Below are 24,000 nucleotides of genomic sequence, written 5' to 3' on the forward strand. Positions count from 1 at the left end.
CTAGGGGACATGAATCAAATAAAAGGCGTGACGATGAAGTTGAATCACAAGACACAACATCACATTCACCATCGGAAACCCAAAATAATGCACTAGCATCACAACAACATGATGAGGAGTTCCATGAGGAAGGTTGGAAATATATTTTTTATATATTTAATTAAGTTTAACGCATGACAAAATAATCATATTTTGAATGTATATTTATCCGGCAAAGATGCAGTGTTGCCTTCGCAGAGGCAGCCGAATAGACGTGGGAGGACTGTAATGAAGGATGTTCATGCATTGCATCACGATGATTTGCTACATGTCACATTTAATGAAAGAGGCCAGCCTTATGGTGATTTACAACCGGTACTAGCAAATTATGTGGGAAGAATAGCTCGGAATGGAGTTTTGTTACCCGTTGATTATTTAGACTGGCGAAAAATTCCAAAGCATCGGTTGGAGGAGGCATGGAAACTTGTTATTGTAAGTTGAGAAGTACTTAATATCACACATGAGTTTCAAACATTAACATATTTAATTTTATGTTTATAGGCACGATTCATAATCTCCGATCAACACCGAGATTTTGTGATGCAAATGATGGGAGCTACATGGAGGCGATGGAGGACCCAAGTTAAAGCTACGTCTTATGACTCGAATATCCCATTAAGGGACCTTGTGTCCATTCGTCCTATTCCTCATGGCCTGGCTACATAAAGTCTGGGAAAGATTATGTGAGTATTGGAAGGTTACTGAGGTAATCACTAGTATTGATAATTTTTTATATATAGTTATGGATATTCCTAGTAAAACTTAAACTTTTTTTTTCAGAAAAGTTCAAAAATAAATCGAGAAAATGGAAAAAATAAAAAAGGAACTCATGTATAGGTATGAATAAGTATTGCTTCTTTGGAAGATAAATTTGTAAGTATCAAATCTTTTTTTTTTTATTTGCAAAAAGTTTCATATTACCTATTTGTTGTTTAAACTTTGATGTTATAAATAACTAGTGTTATATGCTTCTATGGTGTTGTAAATATAGATTTATAATGATATAGAATGTAGTTAACCTTTATAGATATGTTGTTAACGATTGATATATGCTTATTGTTTGTAAAATTTCAGCTGTCACATTTGTTGTATATGTGTTATTATTCTTCTATTAGTTGAAAGACAATGGTAGGAAGCCGACTCGCATCGAAATAATGCATTTGAGTCGAAGAAGTAAAAAGAAAGGAGGTGCTCCAGTTGATGCTGAAGCCATACGTTATGAGGTACTAATTTGTTGCAATTTTTTAAAATGGATTTTGAATAAATTTTTCATTCAATTGATGTTTTGTTGGTTAGCATTTGTTGGATGAGGCTGTGCAAATTCGCCTACAAGACATGCCTAAGGGAACACAAGCAATAGAAGTGCATGAGGATGCATTTCAGTTATATTTTTTTTAAAAATTTGATATTATTTTTGTTAAGGCTATTACAAAATGTATATGTATTAATTATAAATTTTATGCAGTGATGTATTCGGAACTAAGCATTCTGGTCGAGTTCGATGTCTAGGAGCAGGAGCACTGCCTAGCCAAGTCTTCCCTGAACAATGTAAACGTAGCTCATTCTACAATAGGCAAAACTATCACTCCACTACGGATATCATAGATAAATTCAAAGCAATGCAAGAACAAATGAACAAAGATATGGAGATGCGTGAATCATAGTTGTGAGTAGAAATGGAGGCGCAAAAAGCACAATTTCAAACAAAAATGGAGCAAATGAGACAAATGCAAGATCAGTTTGAAAGTTTTACACGTGTTATGCAGAGTATGATACATGGAACTGCTGGAGGGTCTAATGGACCTGAATTGTTACCAACACAGGTATTTACATATTATATAATATCAAATTAACAAGTTGGTTTCTTGTTCAAATCTATGATTTTAATTTTGATTTATTTTTACAGATGGCAATTGTAATGGCAAACATCATTCAGAAACACATGGATGCCACATCAAATCCAAAAGAAAATGCTATCTCCCGAGAAGATTCATCTGATAATTAGATATTGAAGGAAAACTATATTTTAGTTTGTGCCTTCATTTGTAATCATTAGTATGTTTTTGTTTTTAGAATTTCATGTTTCTTGAAACTTAGATACTCATTTGTGGATTGTTGGATTTTGTTTGGTTTATATCCTAATAAATGACAATTCAATTTTGTTTTTTTAGTTATTTCTCTTAAATGTACCATGTTTTTTTTTCCATTGTGGAGTTGCTTGTGCAGTAAGAATGGAATAGAAAATTCTAAAAATATTTTTTTAAATGACTTCCGAAGCGGTTAACAACCACTCTTAGAAGGGAAAATGTACTGCAGTGCTCATGGTTGTACAAACGGTTTATAACAGCTTCAGATGTTTGTACAAGTGTTTTGAATAACCGCTCCTATATATTAATTTGAAGCGTTAGTTAACCGCCTCAAGAACAAAGCAATCACATCTCTAGAAAACCGAATGTGATGCACGTCTATAGGTCCGGTTATCAACCACTTCCAAAGACTAGAAACACCAGCGGTTAAACAACCGCTTCTGTGACTACCTGTTGGAGCAGTTTATAACCGCTTCGAATAATTCTTTTAGGAGCGGTTATTCTTGTTTCACCACCGGTTGCTGTTGTGGTACAATAGATCCTAGGAGCGGATGAAATTGAGTCAGTAAAGGAACCGCTTCAAATTTATTTGAAGCGGTTAGAATACGCTTTAGAAGGTCCCAAAAACCGGTTCTAAAGCCCTTGTTTTTTTGTAGTGAACTTTCAATAGTGGTATTCGATACTCATTAGTCTTGTATGTGACATCAATGATCAACACAGACTATAAGTTGACAGACAGCTCTAGACTTTTTAGATGAACCCAAAGAAATTTGTGATTTTGTTGGTGTCTGGATTTGTATGATAATTATGGAGATATTCTTTCTTGATTAATTGCTCCAAGACATACTGAATAGAATTTAGGCCGCTCCATTTAGTGGATTTGTTTGTGAAAATAATATTGTAAATGCTTTTGATTCTTGTAGTGTTTGACGGGTCTCTTTCCTTCAAAATACTAAGAATTTCATGAGGTGTTGTACCGTTGGCCATGTCGAGCACAAATTGGTCGATCGGGCGAGCAGATAGGTCGGGCGAACAGACTGGCCGACCGGGCGAGCAGACAGATCGGGCGAACAAACAGGTCGATCGGGCGAGGAGACAAGCCGACCGGGCGAGCTAACAAACAGGTCAAGCAATCAAAGAGACAGACCGGGCGAGCTGACCGAGGCCTACGATTGACGCAATTTCCTTGAAATAGATTCGCCCCACCTCTGGCAGTGCTTTGAGGTTTACTCAAGTCATCTGTTTCCCAGGATACAACAGTTGACCGTAATTCCACCAAGCACTAGTGGTCACGGCGAGCTGAGTGGCACCCGAATGTTATCACGGGCACTCTACCGAGTAGGAGTTGCACGACAGAGGATGAGGGAATGAAGGTGGAAAGCTTCTGCTTGTGTTGCTCTATGTGTTTACTCTGCCTATGATCGCAACCTCCTTACATAGGAGTTCAGATCAACGACGGCGTTAATGATCGATTAATGCCTATTATTGGTCGAGCAATGAAACACCAATCGTTTCACTCATTATCACTCGACCATTTTGATTCTCCATTAATTTCGAATTTAATGCATTCGTTACACACCAGTAAAAATATTTACATGGCAAAACATTGGTTGTTCCACTGGGACTTCTCAATGATAGCAGCCACCTAGAAAGTTTCACTCAGAACCATCCCTTCTAAGTGGATCTCGTGCAAGATCACCTGAAGCTTTTGGACTTTGCTGATCACTGTCTTGGAGTCAACCATCTAATAGTCCAAGAATCGACCCATAATGAACTTCTTGGCCCCTGCATCCTCTGTCTTGTACTTCTTATCCAGGGACTCCCACAGCTCCATAGTCCTTCTCTTCATGCTATACACAGCGTACAACGAGTTGGCAAGACAGTTGAGGATGTAGTTTCTACAAAGGAACTCAGAATGAGTCCATGCCTCCACTGCACTGATGGTCCGCGCATCAGCATCCTCAACACGCTTGGGAGGGTTCTCGGTCAAGAACCGAGTCAGATTGAGCGTAGTCAGGTAGAAGAGCATCTTCTGCTGCCACCTCTTGAAGTTCAGTCCACTGAACTTCTCTGGCTTTTCCTCATGGTTGATTGACACAGTTCCAATCGGGGTGGAGGGGGCCTATACGTGTTGATCTGTTGCACCTCAACATTCCATTCTGTGGCCAACTCAACAGAATCGAATCTGTTTCAGGATTGTTGGACAATAACAATCTATTACCGGAGATTTTGAGGACTTAGTTGAATTTAAAATTACACAAAATTTAAATTTAACTTACAATAGAGATGACCTGAGCGGATAATCTCAAGCTGTCAGTAGGGGCTAGTTTTTGACAGGTGATGAAGGCAGTTTGCATAGTGTTGAGAGAGTGGGCTGATTGGCCAAGCAGCACGAGCGAGCGTAGTAGATCAGAAAGGCCGACTGAGCAGCACGATCGGGAGGCAGAAAGAGGCTGACCGGGCAGTAAGGCCGACCGAGCAAAGTAGTCGTTCGATCAGAGAGACTGATCGAGCCGTACCATCGGGCGGGCAGTAAGGTCGACCGTGCAGACAGGTCAAGCGAACAAACTGGTCGACCAGGCAAGCAGACAGGTCGGGCGAACAGACTAGCCGACCGGGCGAGCAAACAGACTAGCCGACCGGGCGAGCAAACAGGTCGGGTGAACAGACGAGCCAATCGGGTGAACAGACAGGCCGATCGGGCGAGCAGACAGGTCGGGCGAACAGACTGGCCGACCGGGCGAGGAGACAAGCCGACCAAGCGAGCTAACGGACAGGACGAGCAATCCAAGCGACAGACCGGCTGAGCTGACCGAGGCCTACGATTGACGCAGTTTCCTTGAAACAGATTCGCCCCACCTCCGACAGTGCTTCGAGGTTTACTCGGGTCGTCTATTTCCCAGGATATAATGATTGACCGTGATTCCACTAAGCACTAGTGGTCACGGCGAGCTAAACGGCACCCGAATGCTATCATGGGCACTCTGCCGAGCAGGAGTTGCATGACAGAGGATGAGGGAATGAAGGTGGAAAGCTTCTACTTGTGTTGCTCTGTGTGTCTACTCTGCCTGTGATCGCAGCCTCCTTACATAGGAGCTCAGATCAACGACAGCGTGATCGATTAATGTCCATTACTCGCCGAGCAATGAAACGTCCACCGTTTCACTCATTATCAATTGACCGTTTTGATTCTGCATTAATCTTGAATTTAATGCATCCATTACACAGCAGCAAAAATATTTACGTGGCAAAACGTTGGTTGTTCCACTTGGGCAAATTTTGCCTCGATCGGTTCGACATTCAACGCACGCAAGTCGTGTCCACATAAGAGTCAACATAGTTTAGTGCAATCCTGACCCTAGATTTGCACCCCCCTTTGCACATCCACATGTGAGAGAGTGTCTCTCCCTATGCATTTGTTCATATCTTCAATGCATGTGAATCAATAAAAGCTAACCAACATACCTTGAAACTTCCAATGTGGGACTAAAATCTCATTCATAATGGAGCTTTTATTCTCTTCTACCTCTTCTCCATTCACACATATTCAACACTTATAACTTTTACACATTATAGTAGCTATTTAATAATTGCTACACGTTGTAAAAACTATTCGACAGCTTCCACAATAATATTGGGTTAAAAGATAATTTTAAAATAAAATCATGAAAGAAGTAAATATTTAATTTTTTATTTTTAAAAAGGACACTCAGTTCAGTTGATGTTGTCTTTTTTCTTTTCTTTTTCCAAAGTATATTGCTGCCTGATTTTAATAATAGTGAAAATTAGAATTGTGATTCAATGTTAAGGAAGAAAAGTTGCGGGAAAGCAGAGATTCTGATTTCCAATTCGTGCTGGAGGAGGAGTTCGCGGCTAATGTTTAAGATACCACTAAGCAAATCTGTTAGCGGGCACATTTAGGCACCAATAAGGCCCAATATAGATCAAATCGAAGGCACCCAATTTCGATCGCGCGGGTCTCTGTCTCCCCCATCCCTTCGTTGGCGCAGAAGAAATCGGAGGCGTAGTGTTGATTTGAATTAAATTATAAAAGGGGTGCACTTTTGATGATATGAATAAAAAGGAGCACTCTATCGAGAAATAATTGCTTAGGAAGCAAAGGGGAGAAAAAAAATTTCTTGATTTTTCTTCATATAAAACAAAGTGCCCTTGTTTCCAGAGAGGGGAAAAGAGTGTTCTGTGGTTACAAAGTAAACTCAGTATTTTTCGCTTAAATGGTTCTCCTTTCCTTTCCAGTTCAATGTATTAAGACCTTGTTATTCTGCAAAAAAAATTAGTTTATGATTTTCGTAGTAGTAATTTTGTCCCTACAGACACTAGCTAAGAGCACCCTAATTCTTAATTGAAGACTCCCTTACAAAGCAAATTGTGTTGGAACCATGTGCCAAGAAGTCGAATATAAATATTAGTTCGAAACAAAAACCATAGAGCTTTTATGTGGAGCATTGGGAGGATGTGTTTAAGTGTATGTGTTGAGTAGAAGTAAACTATGGTGAACAAATAACTACAAGTCAAGAGTTCCTTCTAGTCCTGGTCTTTATTGCATATGAATTCCATGAGCCTGCTTATGAAAATTAAAATTACATGAAATTAACTCTGTCAATTTTATTCAGATAAGGTGCCCAGATCCATTAACCCAGATTGGTTGAATTAGAATTATGCATGCACAGAGTTTGAATTGTTTTCCTGAAGCTGAGTATCCGTGTGCTGATGATCAGTTGTTTTGATTACAAATTTGCATTTAGATGGTTTTCTTTGTATTCATTTGGGTAGGAGATTTGGTCTTTTTATGATCGTATACATTCTTCTTTCTTGCCTTTCACTGTGGTTCAAGTCTTCAAAAGCCTCCAACATGTAACCAACTTTCCTCTATCATTTGTCATTTCTTTATAGTTTATGCTTACTTAAAATTTTATATGCAGTAAAAAATGCCGTATCAATCAAAACCAGGCCGATCCCTCGAATCCAACCAAGACCCTAGGTTCCCAATTGAAGAACTTAGACAGTCATTCTCATCTAGGAGGCATCTGGTTTTAATGCCTGGGCATTTAGACATGGTTATCTTTCATGCATATTTTCCTGATATAATTAAAATCATCAACTACTATAAATTAAACAGTCTGGTAAAGTGCATGGATTTTGTTAATCATGATATATGCCCAGAGTTCTACCACAATCTTTACCCCATTGATGACCTTCACTATAAGACCAGGGTAGCATGTACAAATTTTGTCTTTGATGTTGATAAGATTAGATCCTTTCTTGGCACCAGGGTAACTAATGACCCTTTTTACTGCTTCCCAAACTATCCTAAGACTTTATCTGCACCTTACTCTCATCTTACTTTGGATGTTATGTATGCTGATTTTGCTGAAGGTCGTCGTCCTAATCCAATGAAATCAAACAATCTTAGTACCACCGGAAAATGCTTTTTATAAAGTCATTGTAGGTTGTATATTACCATTAGCCACTAGAGATGAAACTGTCATCCAACCTTTTCATCTATTTCTCATGTATGCACTTAAACATCGATTTGACATTGACATAGGTTTGTGGATATTCAAGACTATCCTCCGGAAAAGTTCATATGTCCTACTGTCATATCATCACTGCATCATTAGGAAATTCTGGCATAAACATAAGAATAGGTAATATTAAGACATCCAGTTCATTCAACAAGAAAGGTCTTAGACAAATACTCTTGGCTGGGATAGCTAAAGGGGATCAGACCTTGGTGTATAAACATGATCGACAGCGAGCTGCACCAGTCGAAGAGAAGGAACCACAGCCCGAGGATGACATCGCCATGAGTCCACTGTTAGAATTGCCTGCTCCTGAGTCAGATGATCCATATGTTCTCTTACGGAAGGAGATGCAGGAGGGTTTTAGTCGGATGGATATGCACTATCACTCACTTGAGCAGCGACAGCTGGAGATGCAGCAGCAGCTTCAGGCGATGCAGCAACAGCAGCAGGATATATTTGACCTTCTCAGAGCTCGGAAGGAGATGCAGGAGGGTTTTAATCGGATGGATATGCACTATCACTCACTTGAGCAGCGGCAGCTGGAGATGCAGCAGCAACGTTAGGCGATGCAGCAACAGCAGGAGGAGATATTTGATCTTCTCAAAGCTTGCACACCAGTCAACAGCCGCCTCCATCTTTTGACAAGGTCTAGCTATATGATGGTTTAGGCTTGACTATGCTCGCCTCTATATTCGGTTGTAGTGCTTATTTAGGAATAATAATAATAATAATAATTTAAGGGAGTTTCATTTATTATTTTTGAAATGATCGATTGATTTGATCTTATAGAAATTTCTATCGATCATCAGGATAAATCAGGAAGCACATAGAAGCCTAACATCCTTTGATTATATCTCCATTTAGAGGAAAAATTTCTGTAAATATATCGTAGTTGGGATTCGAACCGTAGGTATTTGGGTGACAACCTAGATATCCTACCACGGCACCATGACCCGAGGACTTTTGAGTGCTTATTTAGGTTCTTCGTTATGGTTGTTTTGTCGTATATTATGTATATTTAAAATCCTTCTATTATGGTTGTAAAAAATGAATACGCTTGTCCTAGCGCTCTTGTTAATCCATCTCAGGGCCAACACGGAGGAAGTAAATCACGGACGGATATTAACCTTTCAAATAGAGATCAACACATAAGAGAGACATTTACTTCGACTTTATCAAGATTTGAACTCTAAACCTTATGATGACAACACTTCATATGCTAGTCATTAGACCATCCCGAGTAGACTAAAATCCTTCTATTATGAATGCACGATCGGTTGACTTATTTTTTATGATTAATCATATTACACATTATCTTTTTGCGATTAATTAGTTTCTTAATTGCATTAGTGTCACAATTATTTCTAGTCTTTATCACTTCAAAATTTTGATTTAGTAGTGATCATGTCCGAAAGTCAATGAGATGGATACTGGAGATGTAGCATTTCTGTGGACCTCCTATGAACTTCATTCCCACCTGCAATACAAGCAACATCAGTGTCGAATTAGGGAAGGGGTTCTCGGCGATGGCCCTCCGACGCTCAAATCAGTCTCCGACGAAATAAGAAAAAACAAGTAGCAAGAACTATAGCGCAACAGTAAATAACGCGTGCAACGCATACCTTCACCGATACTTGAACCCCTCTTTATATAGAGCTTCGGAAGCGCGTGTGCATGTTTCCCCAAGTGAGCACGCATCTCAAAGCTTTTCTTGAAAAGACGCGTCAGTAAAGTGTCTCTGACACAGTACCTTAACAGATCGAACATATCTCTGAAGTGACAGTGGAAACTTCCGCCGTACGATCCTCTATCTGATCATGACGCCTGTCAGCGGCACTAGCTCCCAAAAGGATGTCAAAAGATACTGCTATGCCCGTTGTTTGGCCGAGCTGAATAGCCGCTTAGCTGAAACTCCACTGTTCATGTGTTGTTTGCTATAGGGTCGAGCGGGATGGCCACTTAGCCGGAAGTCCGCTGCTAGTGTAATCTACTGTCGACCGAGCGGGATGGCCGTTCAGCCGGAAGTCAGCTGCTAGTGTAGTCTACTGTCGGCCGAGCGGAATAGCCGCTCGACCGGAAATCCACTATCCTTGTGATCTGTCACTGGGCCGAGCGGGTTGGCCGCTCGGCCGGGTGTTCACCATCTGCATGCTCGCCTGATGTTGAGCCTGCTGCTAGGCCGAGCGGAGAAGTCGCTCGGCCGAAGTCGAACTCGGTTGATGTCGTGCCTTGCCGTCTGGTCGGGCGAGGTAGTTTTTCGGCTCGACTTCTGCATCTCGTTCTTTCTTGAGTGTCAGTTGTTTGGATGCTCCTCGGTCGGGACATATTTTGCCCGATCGATCGATGTCCTATAAGCGTTGACCTCTTTAACTTTGACCTCCATCATGAAGCAAGGTGAGACCTCTCGTCATCACCACATCAAGTAGTTTTGAAAGATATTTTGTTAAAGACTTTAAAAAAATATTACTACTAAAAAATACTTTTCTTTGAACACTATTTCTAAAAATTTTGAAAATAGTTCTTGAAAATACAAATTCTTTGAATTTTTTTTTAAAATATTTTTTTTAAAAAAATATCTTGCAAAATATCTTAAATTTTTCTTAGAAATATTTTTACTTTATAACACTATAATTCAAAATTGTTAAAACTTTTAAATATTTTTGAAATATATTTTAAATATGTATTTATCAATCTATGATGTTATCATCCCTATTTTAACGGGTGTTAAAGGAGAGAATTATGTTAAAATTTGAGTTGAGAGAAAGTTGAAAGTTAAAGTTAAAGTTAAGTTTGTAAAATCTTAACTTAAGTTTAAGTTGGTTAGAATTTGAACTTGGAGCTTTGATTTAAATGAAACTTAAACATTAGAGTTTTGGTTTAAAACTGAAACTTAAGTTTGTTAGAATTTCAACTTAGAGTTTTGATTTAAGTTTAACTTAAACTTTAAAGTTTTGATTTAAGTTTAAATTTATTAAACAGTATGGTTTTGGTTTTGGTTTAAAGTTGAAATTATATACTCTTGAGCGAATGTAATTTTTAGATTGTCAAACATAATATAAAAAAAGAAAGAGATAATAATAGATAATTGAATGTTTTGATATCTAATAAAATATTTAAAGTTAGATATTATGGATTTGGTATAGAAGTTAAGTGTGCAAGACACTTGACAGAGAAAATTTTAGTAGGTCAGGAAGACTAGACACTAAGCAATAAATCTTTAGTGGGTCAGGAGGATCAAATAGTAGATAGAGAAGTCTTAATGGATCAGGAAAATTAAACACCAGTTAGAGAAATACTAGATGAATTGATGAACCAGCAGGAGGACAAAACACACTTAATGGGTCAGCAAGATCAAACATCAAGTAGGGGAGGTTTTGGTGGGTCGATCAGATACTAAATAAAGGAAGTCCAAATAAGTCAGTTGGACCGGATGTTTGATAAGTAAGGTAAGTTCAGAGAGGTCCTTCTAAGAAAAAGGTAGTGAGGGTGTGTCCCAAATTTAGGACAAATACTTAGGTATTGATCCGACTAAGAGACCTATATAAATTTTAAAGTCAAGATCAAATCGTTTTTACTATCAAAATAAAACATGCATGATTACACTCTTATTCATTACTAACTCTATTTTGCAAGCCTATTATTATTGTAATTATGATAACTTTGTTTTACAGGAAATAGGTATTCGGACGACCAAGTGATACTTTCAACCAACCGATTGATTTAGTTGTCCAAACAATGACGTTCAGTTAACTGGTTACCATCAAGAAGTTCGATTGAGATATAATCCGACTCCTAAAGGAAAGATCATAATCGATCGATCGATATTGTGGATCGGTTAATTGATAAAGTGGATCGAGCGGGATGTGAACTGACCCTATAAGAAAAGATGGTGATCGGTTGACTGTTTGTAGGATCAGGCGACCCAAAAAGTGGATAGGATCAAACTTGTAAGGAAAGCTTGGGATCAGTCAATCGATCTAGAGGATTAGTCGATCGGAAAAGATAGTAATCAAACGTAGATGTAGCACGATCGGATTTGGATCAATTGATCGAAAATGGTATCCGATTGATCAATAAACTCCTATAAAAGAAGTTCGACGTCATAGGCTCAAAAACACATTCTTTCAATGCTTTCATTCGTCTCTTTCGTTCGACCAAGTTCTACTCATCTATGTCTTGTTGAATAAGTGAATGGAGAAGAAATAGAAAAGGAAAGAGGTTTCATTGTGAATGAGACTTTAGTCCCATATTGGAAGTTTCAAGACATTTTTGTTGGTTTATATTAATTCACATACATTGAGGATGTGACAAATGCATGTGGAGAGGTTCTCTCTCACGCGTGGGTGCGCAGGGGGGATGCAAATCCAGGGCCGGTGCAAATCCAAGCGTGCTGAGGATGCTAATGCGCGGACCATCAGTACAGTGGAGGCATGAAGAGAACGACTAAGGTACCGTGGGAGTCCCTAACCAAGTCCAAGAGCTTCAGGCGATCTTGCACGAGATCCACTCAGAAGGGATGGTTCTGAGTGAAACCTTCCAGGTGGCTGCTATCATTGAAAAGTTGTTTCTCGGCTGGAAGGACTTCAAGAACTACCTGAAGCACAACGGAAGGAGATGAATGTGGAAGAACTCATTGTCCGACTTCACATCGAAGAAGACAACAAGAGTTTGAAGAGAAAGCTATTCTCTCTGGCTACAGTGAAAGCCAATGTCGTCTAGCATGGTCAAAATTTGAAACGGAAGAATCCCAAATCTTCCAAGATGGGACCCAGAGGAGGCATCAGCAAGAAGAAGTTCTCTGGGAAGTGCTTCAATTGTGACAAAGTGGGTCACAAATCTTCGGAGTGCAGAAAGCTGAAGAAGAAGCAAGAGGTCAACCTGAATGAGGGACCAGAATGGACGACCACTATGCTGTGGTCTCTGAGTTGAACCTGATCGGTTCAAATCTGCGACAATGGTTAATCGATACTGAAGCCACCAAACATGTGTGTTGCAACAAGGAGCTGCTCCACAACTTCGAAGAAGTCACTGGAGACAAACTGTTCATGGGGAACTCAACAACCTCGGACATCATGGGTCAAGGAAAGGTGGTACTGAAGATGACCTCGGGCAAGAATCTCACTCTGAACAATGTGCTGTTTGTTCAAGAGATTTTAAAGAATCTAATATCCGGGTCATTGTTAAGCAAACATGGCTTTCGCATTGTTTTTGAGTCGGACAGAGTTATATTATCCAAGAATGGAATATTTGTAGGAAGGGGTTATGTATCTGATGGGCTACTCAAGCTCAATGTAATGACCATTAGGCCTAAAATAAATAAAACTGAAAGCTCTTCGACTTATATGCTTGAGTCTTCGTGTTTGTGGCATTGTAGATTAGGACATGTTAACTACGATGTGTTGCGTAGATTAATTAATATACAAAGCATACTTACATTCCACCTAGACTCAAAACACAAGTGTGAGATTTGTGTTGAAGCGAAAATGACAAGGTCATCCTTTCAACATATTGAAAGAAGTAACGAACTACTTGACATAATCCACACTGACGTGTGCGACCTAAAAGGTACACGAACACGTGGTGGTAATAAATAATTCATTACTTTTGTAGATGATAATACAAAATATTATTATATGTATCTTCTCAAAAGTAAGATGAAGATATAGAGAAATTTGCTCTCTATAAGATTGAGGTTGAAAATCAACTTAATAAGAAAATTAATGTCGTTCGAAGTGACCGAGACGGTGAATATGTATCACCGTTTGCTGAGTTATGTGTTGAACATGGGATCAGTCACAAAACAACAACTCCTTATACTCCTCAGCAAAATGGAGTTGTTGAGCGAAAAAATCGAATTCTAAAGGAGATGATGAATGTTCTTCTATTGAGCTCTGGATTGCCAGAGTCCATGTGGGGGAAAGTTGTGTTAACAGCGAATTACCTTTTAAATAAGATGCCCCCGAAGAAAATAAATAAGAGCTTTTATGAGTTGTGGAATAGAAGAGAACCGTCTTACAAATATTTACGAATATGGAGGTGCCTTGCCAAAGTTTTGGTGCCTGATCCGAAAAAGATTAAGATAGGACTAAAGACTGTTGATTGCATATTTATTAGATATGCACAAAACAACATTGTGTATAGATTTTGTGTGTATTAGTCACACATACCAAAGATACACAAGAACTCGATAATCGAATCGAAAAATGTCTTGTTCTTTGAGCCTGTGTTTCCGTATAAGACCCGAGAGGATGCTAGCTCCTCAAAACGGGCAAATGAAACACAAGGCCAAAAAGAAGATGATGAGGAGGAGGAACATATGGAGGTTGAGCCTAGATGGAGCAAAAGGGTTCGGGTAGAAAAATCCTACGGATCAGATTTTATCACTTTCGTGTTGGAGAGTGAGCCCCAAAGTTACTCAAAAGCTGTAGGCTCTTCTGATGGACCTCATTGGAGAGAGATAATTACATCTGAGATAGAATTTATCTTGCAAAATCACACTTGGGAACTTGTGGATCTTTCTCTGGGAAATAAACCACTAAGTTGCGAGTGAATTTTCAAGAAAAAAATGAAGTTAGATGGTACGATTGATAAGTATAAGGCCAGACTGGTAATCAAAGGATATGACAATGAGAAGGCCTCGATTACTATATGGCTTGAAATAAACACCAAAGCAGTGACATGAAAAATTTGATAATGCCATGAAGGAATGTGGATTCAAGATCAATGAATATAATAAATGTGTCTACATGAAAGCCATAAAGAGTGACTATGTCATCTTATGCCTCTATGTAGATGACATACTTATCATTGAAGTAATGATAAGATAATACAATCCACAAAAGGTATGTTGAGCTCAAGATTTGATATGAAAGACATGGATTTAGCTGATGTGATTCTAGGAATCAAAATTCTTAGAACAACAAAAGAATTTGTTCTTAGTTAGTCTTATTACATGGACAGAATTCTTGAGAAATTCACCAAGAGTGATACTACGTTGGCACGAACGCTGATAGATACGAGTCAACATCTATCGAAAAATCGAGATAAAAGTATCTCTCAGATAGAGTACTCTCGATGATTGGAAGTCTAATTTACTTGATGAGTTGTACACGACCAGACTTGACCTACGCAGTAAGCAAACTGAGTAGATACACGAGTAATCTCGGTGTTGAGCACTGGAAAGGGATAACAAGAGTAATGAGGTACTTGAGGTATACTCATGAACATGGAATGCACTATACAAGATATCTTGCTGTGATCGAAGGATACAACGATGCAAGTTGGATATCTGATATAAAAGACTCTAAGTCTACGAGTGGGTATGTCTTACTCTAGCAGATGCAGTCATTTCTTGGAAATCTTCTAAGCAAATCGTAATAACCAGATCCACGATGGATCTGAGTTTGTAGCTCTTGACAAATGTGGTAAAGAGGCTGAATAGCTACGACAATTCTTAGAAGATATTCCACGATGGTCGAGACTTTTGCTGACAATTTACATACATTGCGATAGTAGGGCACAGAGCCATCTGTATAATGGTAAGTTTAGATATATTCGTTGTAGACATAATACCATTAAACAACTACTCTCAACAGGAGTTATCACTGTTGACTATGTGAAGTCAAAGGATAACCTAGCGGATTCGCTAACTAAAAGGTTAAATAGAGAGTTAGTTGCAAGCTCCTCACGAGGAATGAGCTTGATGTCGTTGTCAGCGATCAGTGTAGAGGACACCCAACCTATGCTGACTGGAGATCCCAAGAACTATGTTCAAAGGGACAACTAATCTGCACTGACTAGACACACTGTGGGGAATAGCCCAATGAAACACTGACTAGACCAGGGTAAGCCGATGACCTTTTAATGATCAAGAAGAGTAGATGACAACTCTTGAGGGATCACCTATGTGAGAAAGAAGTGGGGTCATTTCGAAGAGAATTGGAGACATAATTCTTAGAACTTCTCACAGAATCAGGCGTGTTCATGGCCAAGAACGAACATACTCATGAGAAATTCTTAGAACTTCGCACAGAACCAGGCGTGTTCATGGCCAAGAACGAACATACTCATGAGAATTGAGTTGTATCAAGGAGAGTCTTTGGTGAGATTTGTCACTACTTACACAGATGACGGTATAATTCAAGGACATTTTGTCTACTATCAGCTAGTAAGCAACCAAATCTTCACAAGGGAAGGTTTAAAGGGTAAAATCTACCTATCTTATACTTGACTCAACTGTTGAATGCTATCACTTACCCTATCTTCATTCATGTGGGGGATTGTTGAATAAGTGAATGAAGAAGAAATGGAAGAGGAAAGAGACTCCATTGTGAATGAGACTTTAGTCCCACATTGGAAGTTTCAAGGTATTTTTGTTGGTTTATATTGATTCACATACATTGAGGATGTGAACAAATGCATGGGGAGAGACTCTCTCATGTGTGGGTGCACAGGAGGAGGGGTGCAAATCCAGGGCCCAGATTGCACTAAACCAAGTTGACTCGTGTGCGAGCGCGACCTGCCCACACGAATGTCGGATCGGTCGGGGCAAAATTTGTCCAAGTGGAACAACCAACATTTTGTCACGTAGATCTTTTGCTATTGTGAAATAGATGCATTAAATTCAAGATTAATGCAGAATAAAATCGGTCGAGTAATAATGAGTGAAACAGCGGTCGTTTCATTGTTCGGCTAATAATGACCATTAAGATCATTAACTCTAGCCATTGATCCGAGCTCCTATATAAGGAGGCTCCGATCATAGGCAAAGAACACACAGCAAGCAAAGCAAAAGCTCTTCATTTTTCTTCCTCCTCTGTCGTGCATCTCTTGCTCGGCGGACTGCCTGTGATAGCACTCGGGTACCGCTCAGCTCGCCGTGACCACTAGTGCTTGGTCGGATTCACGGTCGGTCGTTGTATCCTGGGAAACAGACGGCCCTTGTAAATCTCGAAGCACAGTCGGAGGTGGACGAATCTGTTTCAAAGAAACTGTGACTCGCAGGCCTCAGTCAGCTCACCCGGTCGGCCTCTTTGTCAGACCGACAGACTTCTCTGCCTGTTTGAGATCTTCACCCGGCCTATCAGCTCGTCCGGTCGGCCAGTCTCTTTGACAACTCGACCTGTTTGCTTCACTCGACCTGTCTGCTCGACCCGGCCGACCTCTCTGACAGCTTGGCATGTTTGCTTCGACTGGCCTGTCTGTCGATCAGTCTATCTGCTCAATCCGATCGACCTCTTTGATAGCCCAACCTATCTGCTCCACTCGACCTGTCTGTTATACTCTAATTATAAGCGGCTTTTTGCCTTCGAAAGATTTTCGGAAGGAGCGTGCCTCTTATTGTGTTTTATTCCTCTGCATTTTGATTAAGTTTTGAAAAAAAAAACAGAGAGTTTTAAACGCGTGGCATTTACCTCCTCTATCACTTTTCTGGATCCTACCATTGATATTTGATATAAGAACAATTAACCCATGTTGGTTGAATTAGAAGTATATATGTACAGAGTTTGAATTGTTTTCTTGAAGCTGAGTATCTGTGTGCCGGTGATTCAGTTGTTTTGTTTGCATTTAGATGGTTTTCTTTGTATTCGTTAGGGTAGGAGATGAGCTCGTTTTATGATAGTTCGTATAAATTCTTCGTTTTAGTTAGCACTCTCCTTGAGAATATTTTCGATCAGGAACATCTTTGCAGAGTTAACACATACCATGGGAACATTCTCAAAACAGCGTCGACGAACTAATGAATAACTTTTTTTTTACTAGACGCCTAGACGGTTTGGATTGATGGATTATTTGTCATGAGCGTTTTTCAATTTATTACGATGGTAGATACTGGTAAGCCGAGCCTATCGTCCGTAAGTTGGATATCTGATGATACTGCAACAGAGCATTTTAGTCGACTAGGCCGAGATTGAGGATCCCCCATGAGGTCTCTGGCCATGTCTTCTCCTTGGCTTTCATGAGCAGCACCCTCCCCCATGCCACCCACCCTTCCCAGCTCATCCTCTTGTCCCAGCTGCTCCCCCATTCCAGCAACAGCTTCAGCCCCTTCTCTGCCTCCCTCTCCGCCTCCTCGAACCTTGCCATGGCCAGATACACTTGCGCCAGCACCAGGTGTGGCTCCCCCACGAATGGGTTCTTCTCGCAGCTCTCCGCCAGCAGCTTCGCCGCCCTCTGCTGCTCCTTGCCCGACGAGCACACTGCCTCCCAGTACAAGTCCCTCGCCTCGGCCTGATCCTTTGCGTCCAGTATCCTGGTGCAGTTGTCGAATACCGGCGGGGTGATCAGTTCCAGGTCTTCATCTCTTTCAGCGCCGGACTGGTATGAGGCGGAGGCGGCGGAGCTTCGCTTCCGTTCCTCCGCGTAGATCTCCTCCTCACGGACTATGAGGGAGTAGAGGACCCCCATCCGCGAGATGGAGTTGAGCCAGAGACCGGGCTTCCCCTCGCCGGGCCATAGCGCGGTCCTGCTGTTCCCGCGGAAGGTCAGTCGGCCGTCGTCGTTGTCGAAGAGCTTGTCCTGAAAGTCGAAAAGCTGATCGGCGAAGTCGACCATGGTCATCAGGAGGAAGGCCGCCGCCACGCGCCGCGACAGGGGTACTGCGTCCCCTGTCTTGATGTGCTCCGTGCGGATCCCCTCCGCCGGGAGCAGCGCTCGCAGCTTCGCCCGCCAGGGCTCGGCGGAGTCGAACGCGCCCTCCTCCCTCGCCCGGCGGAGCGACTCGTCGGCGAGGAGGAGGTGGTCGGCGAGCTCGGCGTCGGAGTAGTGGAAGAGTAGGCGGTCGTGGATGAGGAGCTGCCGGGGGACGATGCAGAAGAGGTGGACTAGGCGCTCGGCGGGGGCGCCGATGAGGGATCGGACCTCGTCGCGGCCGGTGTTGGGGTCGAAGATGGCGAGGTTGACGTAGGAGTTAGAGTAGGCGGAGTGGAAGAGTCCGCAGCGGGCTACGGGGTCAGGGGCGCACCAGATCTTGAGGGCGCGGTAGACGTCGGTGAGGTGGGCGAGGAAGGTGCTGTGCTTGTGCCAGCACTCGCCGGCGCCGACGGAGCGGAGCACGGCGAGGAGGGAGGGGAGCGCGGGGTCGACGCTCTCGAGCTCGCCGCGGAGGAAGGGCCGAGCGGCGTCGAGCAGGGTGGCGAGGTCGCGCTTGGCGACGGCGGTGGCGGAGGAAGATTGAGCGGTGTAGGACGGCATGGTGGCGATCTTTACTCGAATGGAGGAGAAAGAGTAAAAGAGAGATAAGACAAACGGGTGGTTACAATTAGGATGAAAAAGACTAAAATTAAAAATTAAAAAAAAAAAAAAAAAAACCACCACTATGTGCCACGTACCCCGTGGCACATAGTGGTGTTTATTTTTCTTATGACAAAAGGATAAGAACAATTTTGGGTATGATCGCCATTGATACGATATCTACGTGGCACTAGTATTTTGACCAAATTAATTTTTTTTTTTTTGCTGGTTGAGTGAATCAGTTTGCGGTTAACAAATCGAATATGATTTTTTTTTTTATAATTCATATGTTTAAATTTTTGTCGAGATGAACGCTCTTCTCTGTCCGTCCGTGTGTATTTTTGGATTTATCCTGGATTGATTAGAAATTTTCATTAGATCAGTTTAGATATAATATTATACAATCTAATTAATTATTTTTTTTATAAATTTAAAATACAATTTATATATACTTGGAAAATAATTATATTCATTTCTATTAAAATTTATCATTGCATTGTAGAACTAGGGCTAGGGGGGTTAAAAATAAATTTGATCTAACAATTCAATCTAAGAAAAAAAATCAAATTTGGATTTGGTAATTTCTAGTTCGGATTCAGATTGAAAGATTTCGGGTTAAAAATTTTTAGATTAGGTTTGAGTTGATTCCAATTTAGAGTTTAGTTAATTTTTTAAGATTAAATTAAATTTTATAAAATTTAAAAATTAAGATGTTTATATGTATATTAATGTTAATGATAATAATAAAAATAAAATATTTAGATAAAATGAAAAATTAATTAAGTGATGATAAGGTTAACAAATCGAATATGATTTTTTTTTTTATAATTCATATGTTTAAATTTTTGTCGAGATGAACGCTCTTCTCTGTCCGTCCGTGTGTATTTTTGGATTTATCCAGGATTGATTAGAAATTTTCATTAGATCAGTTTAGACATAATATTATTCAAGCTAATTAATTGTTTTTTAAAAAAAATAAAATACAATTTATATATACTTGGAAATTAATTATATTCATTTCTGTTAAAATTTATCATTATACCGTAGGACTAGGGTATTAAAAATAAATTATCTGACAATCTAATCTAAGTTGATCAGAAAAAAAAATAAAATTTAAATTGGGTATTTTATAATTCGGATTGAAAGGTCTCGGGTTAAAAGTTTTTAGATCAGATTTGAGTGGACTCGAATTTAGAGTTTAGTCAATTTTTTAAGATTAAATTAAATTTTATAAAATTTTAAAATTAAGATGTTTGTATGTATATTAACATTAATGTTAGTATGATAATAATAGAGTATTGAGATAAAAGTGAAAAATTATAGAAAAAATAGTAAAAAAAAATCATTTTGAAGTAGATTTTCGAGTTGAGTTCGGGTTGATCGGATTCAGATTTAGGGGTTTTGGGTTGAATTCGGGTTTAGGTCAAGTAAAAAAAATTCAATCAGACTTGATCTGAGCGGGTATTAAAGTCAAGCGAGTTAGCTGATGTGGAGTCAAAGTCCGAGAAGGGTCAACTTAAATATTAGGGTCTCGAGCTAGCTCTTGAAGGTTGATCGATGTGATGCCTTGAAATCTGATCAAATAAAGTTGATCGGACATTAGCAAAGATCACGAAGCCTCAACACGTGTGACTAAACATTCCCCAGTCTTCTAATGAGCACACGAGAGGTTTTCTTGTACAATGTCAGTTGAATGGCTTTGTTCAGATGTTTCAGGAGGACATGGCTGTTGGAAGATTGTTGGTGCAATCATCCTCGGGTCAAAGTTGACCAATTTAACTAAGTTCAAGTAGATTCATGATGTTCGGACAATATGTGAGAAGAGGTTAATTATATCAAGGTTGATCAGATACTTGACTGTGAAGTTCTAACAGGAAGTTAGGTAAAAGGAAGTTCTAACTGGAGGTTAGGTAAAGTAAAATCCTAACTACGGTTAGGTAAGGGAAAGTCATAACTAAGGTTAGGCATAATAGAAGTCTGCCGAGTGATTAGTCCTAACTAGGATTAGGTAAAGGGAAATTCAGGTGGATCAAGAAGGACCGTATTTGGTAATTGAAAGTCTAACGGGAGATTACAAAGAGAAAGTCTAAGTGAACATTTGGTGGAAAGATCTAACATATCACAATTGACAGGATGTTGAGTATGGAGAACTCTAGACTCAGATCAAGTGAGTTAAGATTGGACAATCAATTAAGGTAATCAATTGGGACATGCTCCAATCGATTAGGAGCTTTGCGGATGCAAAATCACGAGAGCACAGAAAAGTACTTAATCAATTGGGTCTACGATTGAGCCAATCGATTAGGTAGTGTTAATCGATTGGAAGAATCGATTAAAGATGTTGTCTTCCTAGAGAAGAAGAATCAAATCGATTGGGAAATCGATTCCGGCCATGCTAATCGATTGAGGCAATCGATTAAGAGTTGTTTTTGTCGTGAGAGAGGGAATCGATTGAGGCTCTTAATCGATTAAGGTCTTTCGCGAGAGAATAAAGAGTTTGAAAATGAATTGGGTAATCGATTAAGGTTTTCTGAATCGATTAAGATGGCTCGCCAATCGATTAGGGCTCGAAAAAGAGTCGTTCTGCAGATGTGGTTGGATGACATGACAATTGATTAAGAAAAAACTGAATCGATTGGGAGGTGTCAAGTGAACCCTAGAAAAGGGTTTTTACAAAGGTTTGAAGGTAATGCTTATATATATTTTGGTCGTCGGTTTTTGGGTGTTTGAGAGAACAAGTGTTGCTGTATTTTCCACCACTAAGAGGCTATTCCAAGAAAGAAGAAAGCAAGCTAAACAAAGGCTTATATTACAAAGTCGTTTTCGATTTCTTTGTAACATAGTTTATGTTTCTAGTTTACATTTCTTGTATTCAAGCTTGTATGAGGTTTCTCCACTTTCGGATTGTTTCTGAGAATGAGTGTTTTTTATAAAAGAAGTGTGTGCACTGTGTAGATCCTTTGATTAGTTATCTCAAGGAGATGGATACCAGTAAATTCGAGTGTTAGTGATTATTTTGAGTTTTCCACTGCAATAATTCATCAACAAAGCGATTGGAGCTAATCATCCATGTTGGGATGTATACTATAAGCGTAGTTTTTGTATGAACATCTGTTTTGAAATATTTTGAAATGAGAGTCACTTTGGTAAAATGTTTGTATTTTATATTTATATATATGTCAATGCAGTTGTCCATTTAATTTATATTGTAGATAACATGGTGTGTGGTGCCACACAGAAGATCATGTTATCGGTTCCTTATAAATTATAAATAGTAACTCACAACCAAGATGGATTGGGACAAACCATTGGAACGGTTGTAGTGTAATTTAGTATTAGTTTGTCTTGACTATAAAATTACACTAGTACACTATGTGTGTATTGAGCAGGACCGTTTGAGGTTGTTCGATTTGTACTGACTGCATAAAAGAACATAACCTCTGTTATTATGGATGTGCGTCCTCTTAATCCCGATATAACAAGCACGTATACTTAGTATTTATTTCTTTAACTTATCAATGGGTGAGATTTATTCATTAAATCAATAGGCCCGATGAGTTGGGAGATATTATTATTTATATGGTGTGTTGTTGGTTATAAAAGGAATCTGTGTCCTAATCATTTAGGCTGATGATGTCCCCTTGAGGAGCTCATAAAGATTATCATGTAAACTCTGCAGGTGGACTTAGTCTGACATGATAATAAAGTTGAGTGGTACTACTCTTGGAATCAGATGTTAATTAATTGAGTTGTCAATAACCCATTTAATTAACGGACATACGATATCTTAAACACAGGGAGATTAACACACTCATGATAAGGAGCCCATATTGTAATATGAGATTGGTACGGTAGTTCAATAATAACCCTTTAGTGGTATGATTTATTATTGATGGACTTGGGTTGGGTGTTCGGGCCGAACACAAGAAGCCCAAGCCCATCAGGAGGCCAAACCAATTCCTCCTCTAGGTCCCTATTGTAGCCTCTATATAAAGCCTCGCATCCACCTATCCATAATTTGGTTTGGTTTAACTTAGTTTTGGTTTAGTTTTCTCCATCCTCCTAGGGTCGGCGGCAAGGTTATAGAAAGGGAGATTTTTTCTAAACAGAATTATGTTATTTTTCTTTCTTTGTAACCGACGGCAAAAGTTATAAAAGGAGTAGGTGGTGCCCCCTAAAACTTAATTTTCCCACAAGCCTCCTCTTCTCCTTACCTTGGGTCGGCGACATCCCACCTCCTCCTTGGTGGCCGGCGCCCCCCTCCTCCTTGGTGGCCAACGCCCCCTCCTCCTTGGTGGCTGGTGGATTGGAGAAGAAGAAGAAGAAGAAGAAGAAGAAGAAGAAGAGAAGGAAGAAGATTAGAAGGTGCCCCATCCTAGAGCCTCCTTTTGTAACTGGCAGTTTGGAAGAGAAGAGAAGAAGGGTGGTGTTATCTTGGTAGATCGTCGCCCACACGACTTCCAAAAAGATGAGAGGAATACGACAGAAGATCAAGAGATCTTTAGCTATAAAGGAAAGGTACAACTAATTATTTAATTCCGCTACGTAATTAGTCGAGTTTTTTTTGTATCAATTTTGAATACCAACACAAGAGGCCAGCGATCCTGTACTTTGATCAAAGTGTGCTTTGATCCGTCAAAAACTTGCTTGATTGATCAAACACATGTCTGATCGAACATGCGGGTTACTAGGAATAGTTCTGTACTTGTATAATTTTTGTATGGGAAAATTTAAATAGAACGAAATTCTAGCGCCTTCAATCCCCCCTTTAGCTCTCAAAGTATTCTAACAAGTGGTATTAGAGCAATGTCACTCTTCATTGGACTAATCGCTGAGAGAGCAATGAGATAAAGGAGGAAGAAGTTTTGAAGCTCAAAGCCCTAAATTTTAGCAAGTCAAAGGACTTATGTTAAAGGAGTGTAACTTCAAAATGGATTTCCAAAATAGACTCGGATTTGACATTCGGGCACCTCCATTATTCCAAATGGGAAGCTTCAACATATGAAAATCAAGAATGGAGAGCTTCTTGATGATAGACATAGAGCAATGATTTACTCTAATGGAGGGTTTTAAAGTCCCAAGATGTTCAAAGAAAA

The 24,000-nt window shown here is 39.9% G+C and overlaps 1 protein-coding gene across 1 annotated transcript; it reads right to left on the reverse strand.

Annotated features, from left to right (window-relative positions):
• Positions 1-17,409: 17,409 nt before the first annotated feature.
• LOC122032621 lies at positions 17,410-18,921 on the reverse strand. Its single transcript, XM_042591932.1, has one exon. The coding sequence runs from the start codon at positions 18,863-18,865 to the stop codon at positions 17,564-17,566; it is 1,302 nt and encodes a 433-aa protein (XP_042447866.1). The 5' UTR covers positions 18,866-18,921; the 3' UTR covers positions 17,410-17,563.
• Positions 18,922-24,000: the final 5,079 nt, after the last annotated feature.

This window comes from Zingiber officinale, chromosome 11A (genome assembly GCF_018446385.1).
Source record: "Zingiber officinale cultivar Zhangliang chromosome 11A, Zo_v1.1, whole genome shotgun sequence".
In the NCBI taxonomy this organism is placed as follows: domain Eukaryota; kingdom Viridiplantae; phylum Streptophyta; class Magnoliopsida; order Zingiberales; family Zingiberaceae; genus Zingiber; species Zingiber officinale.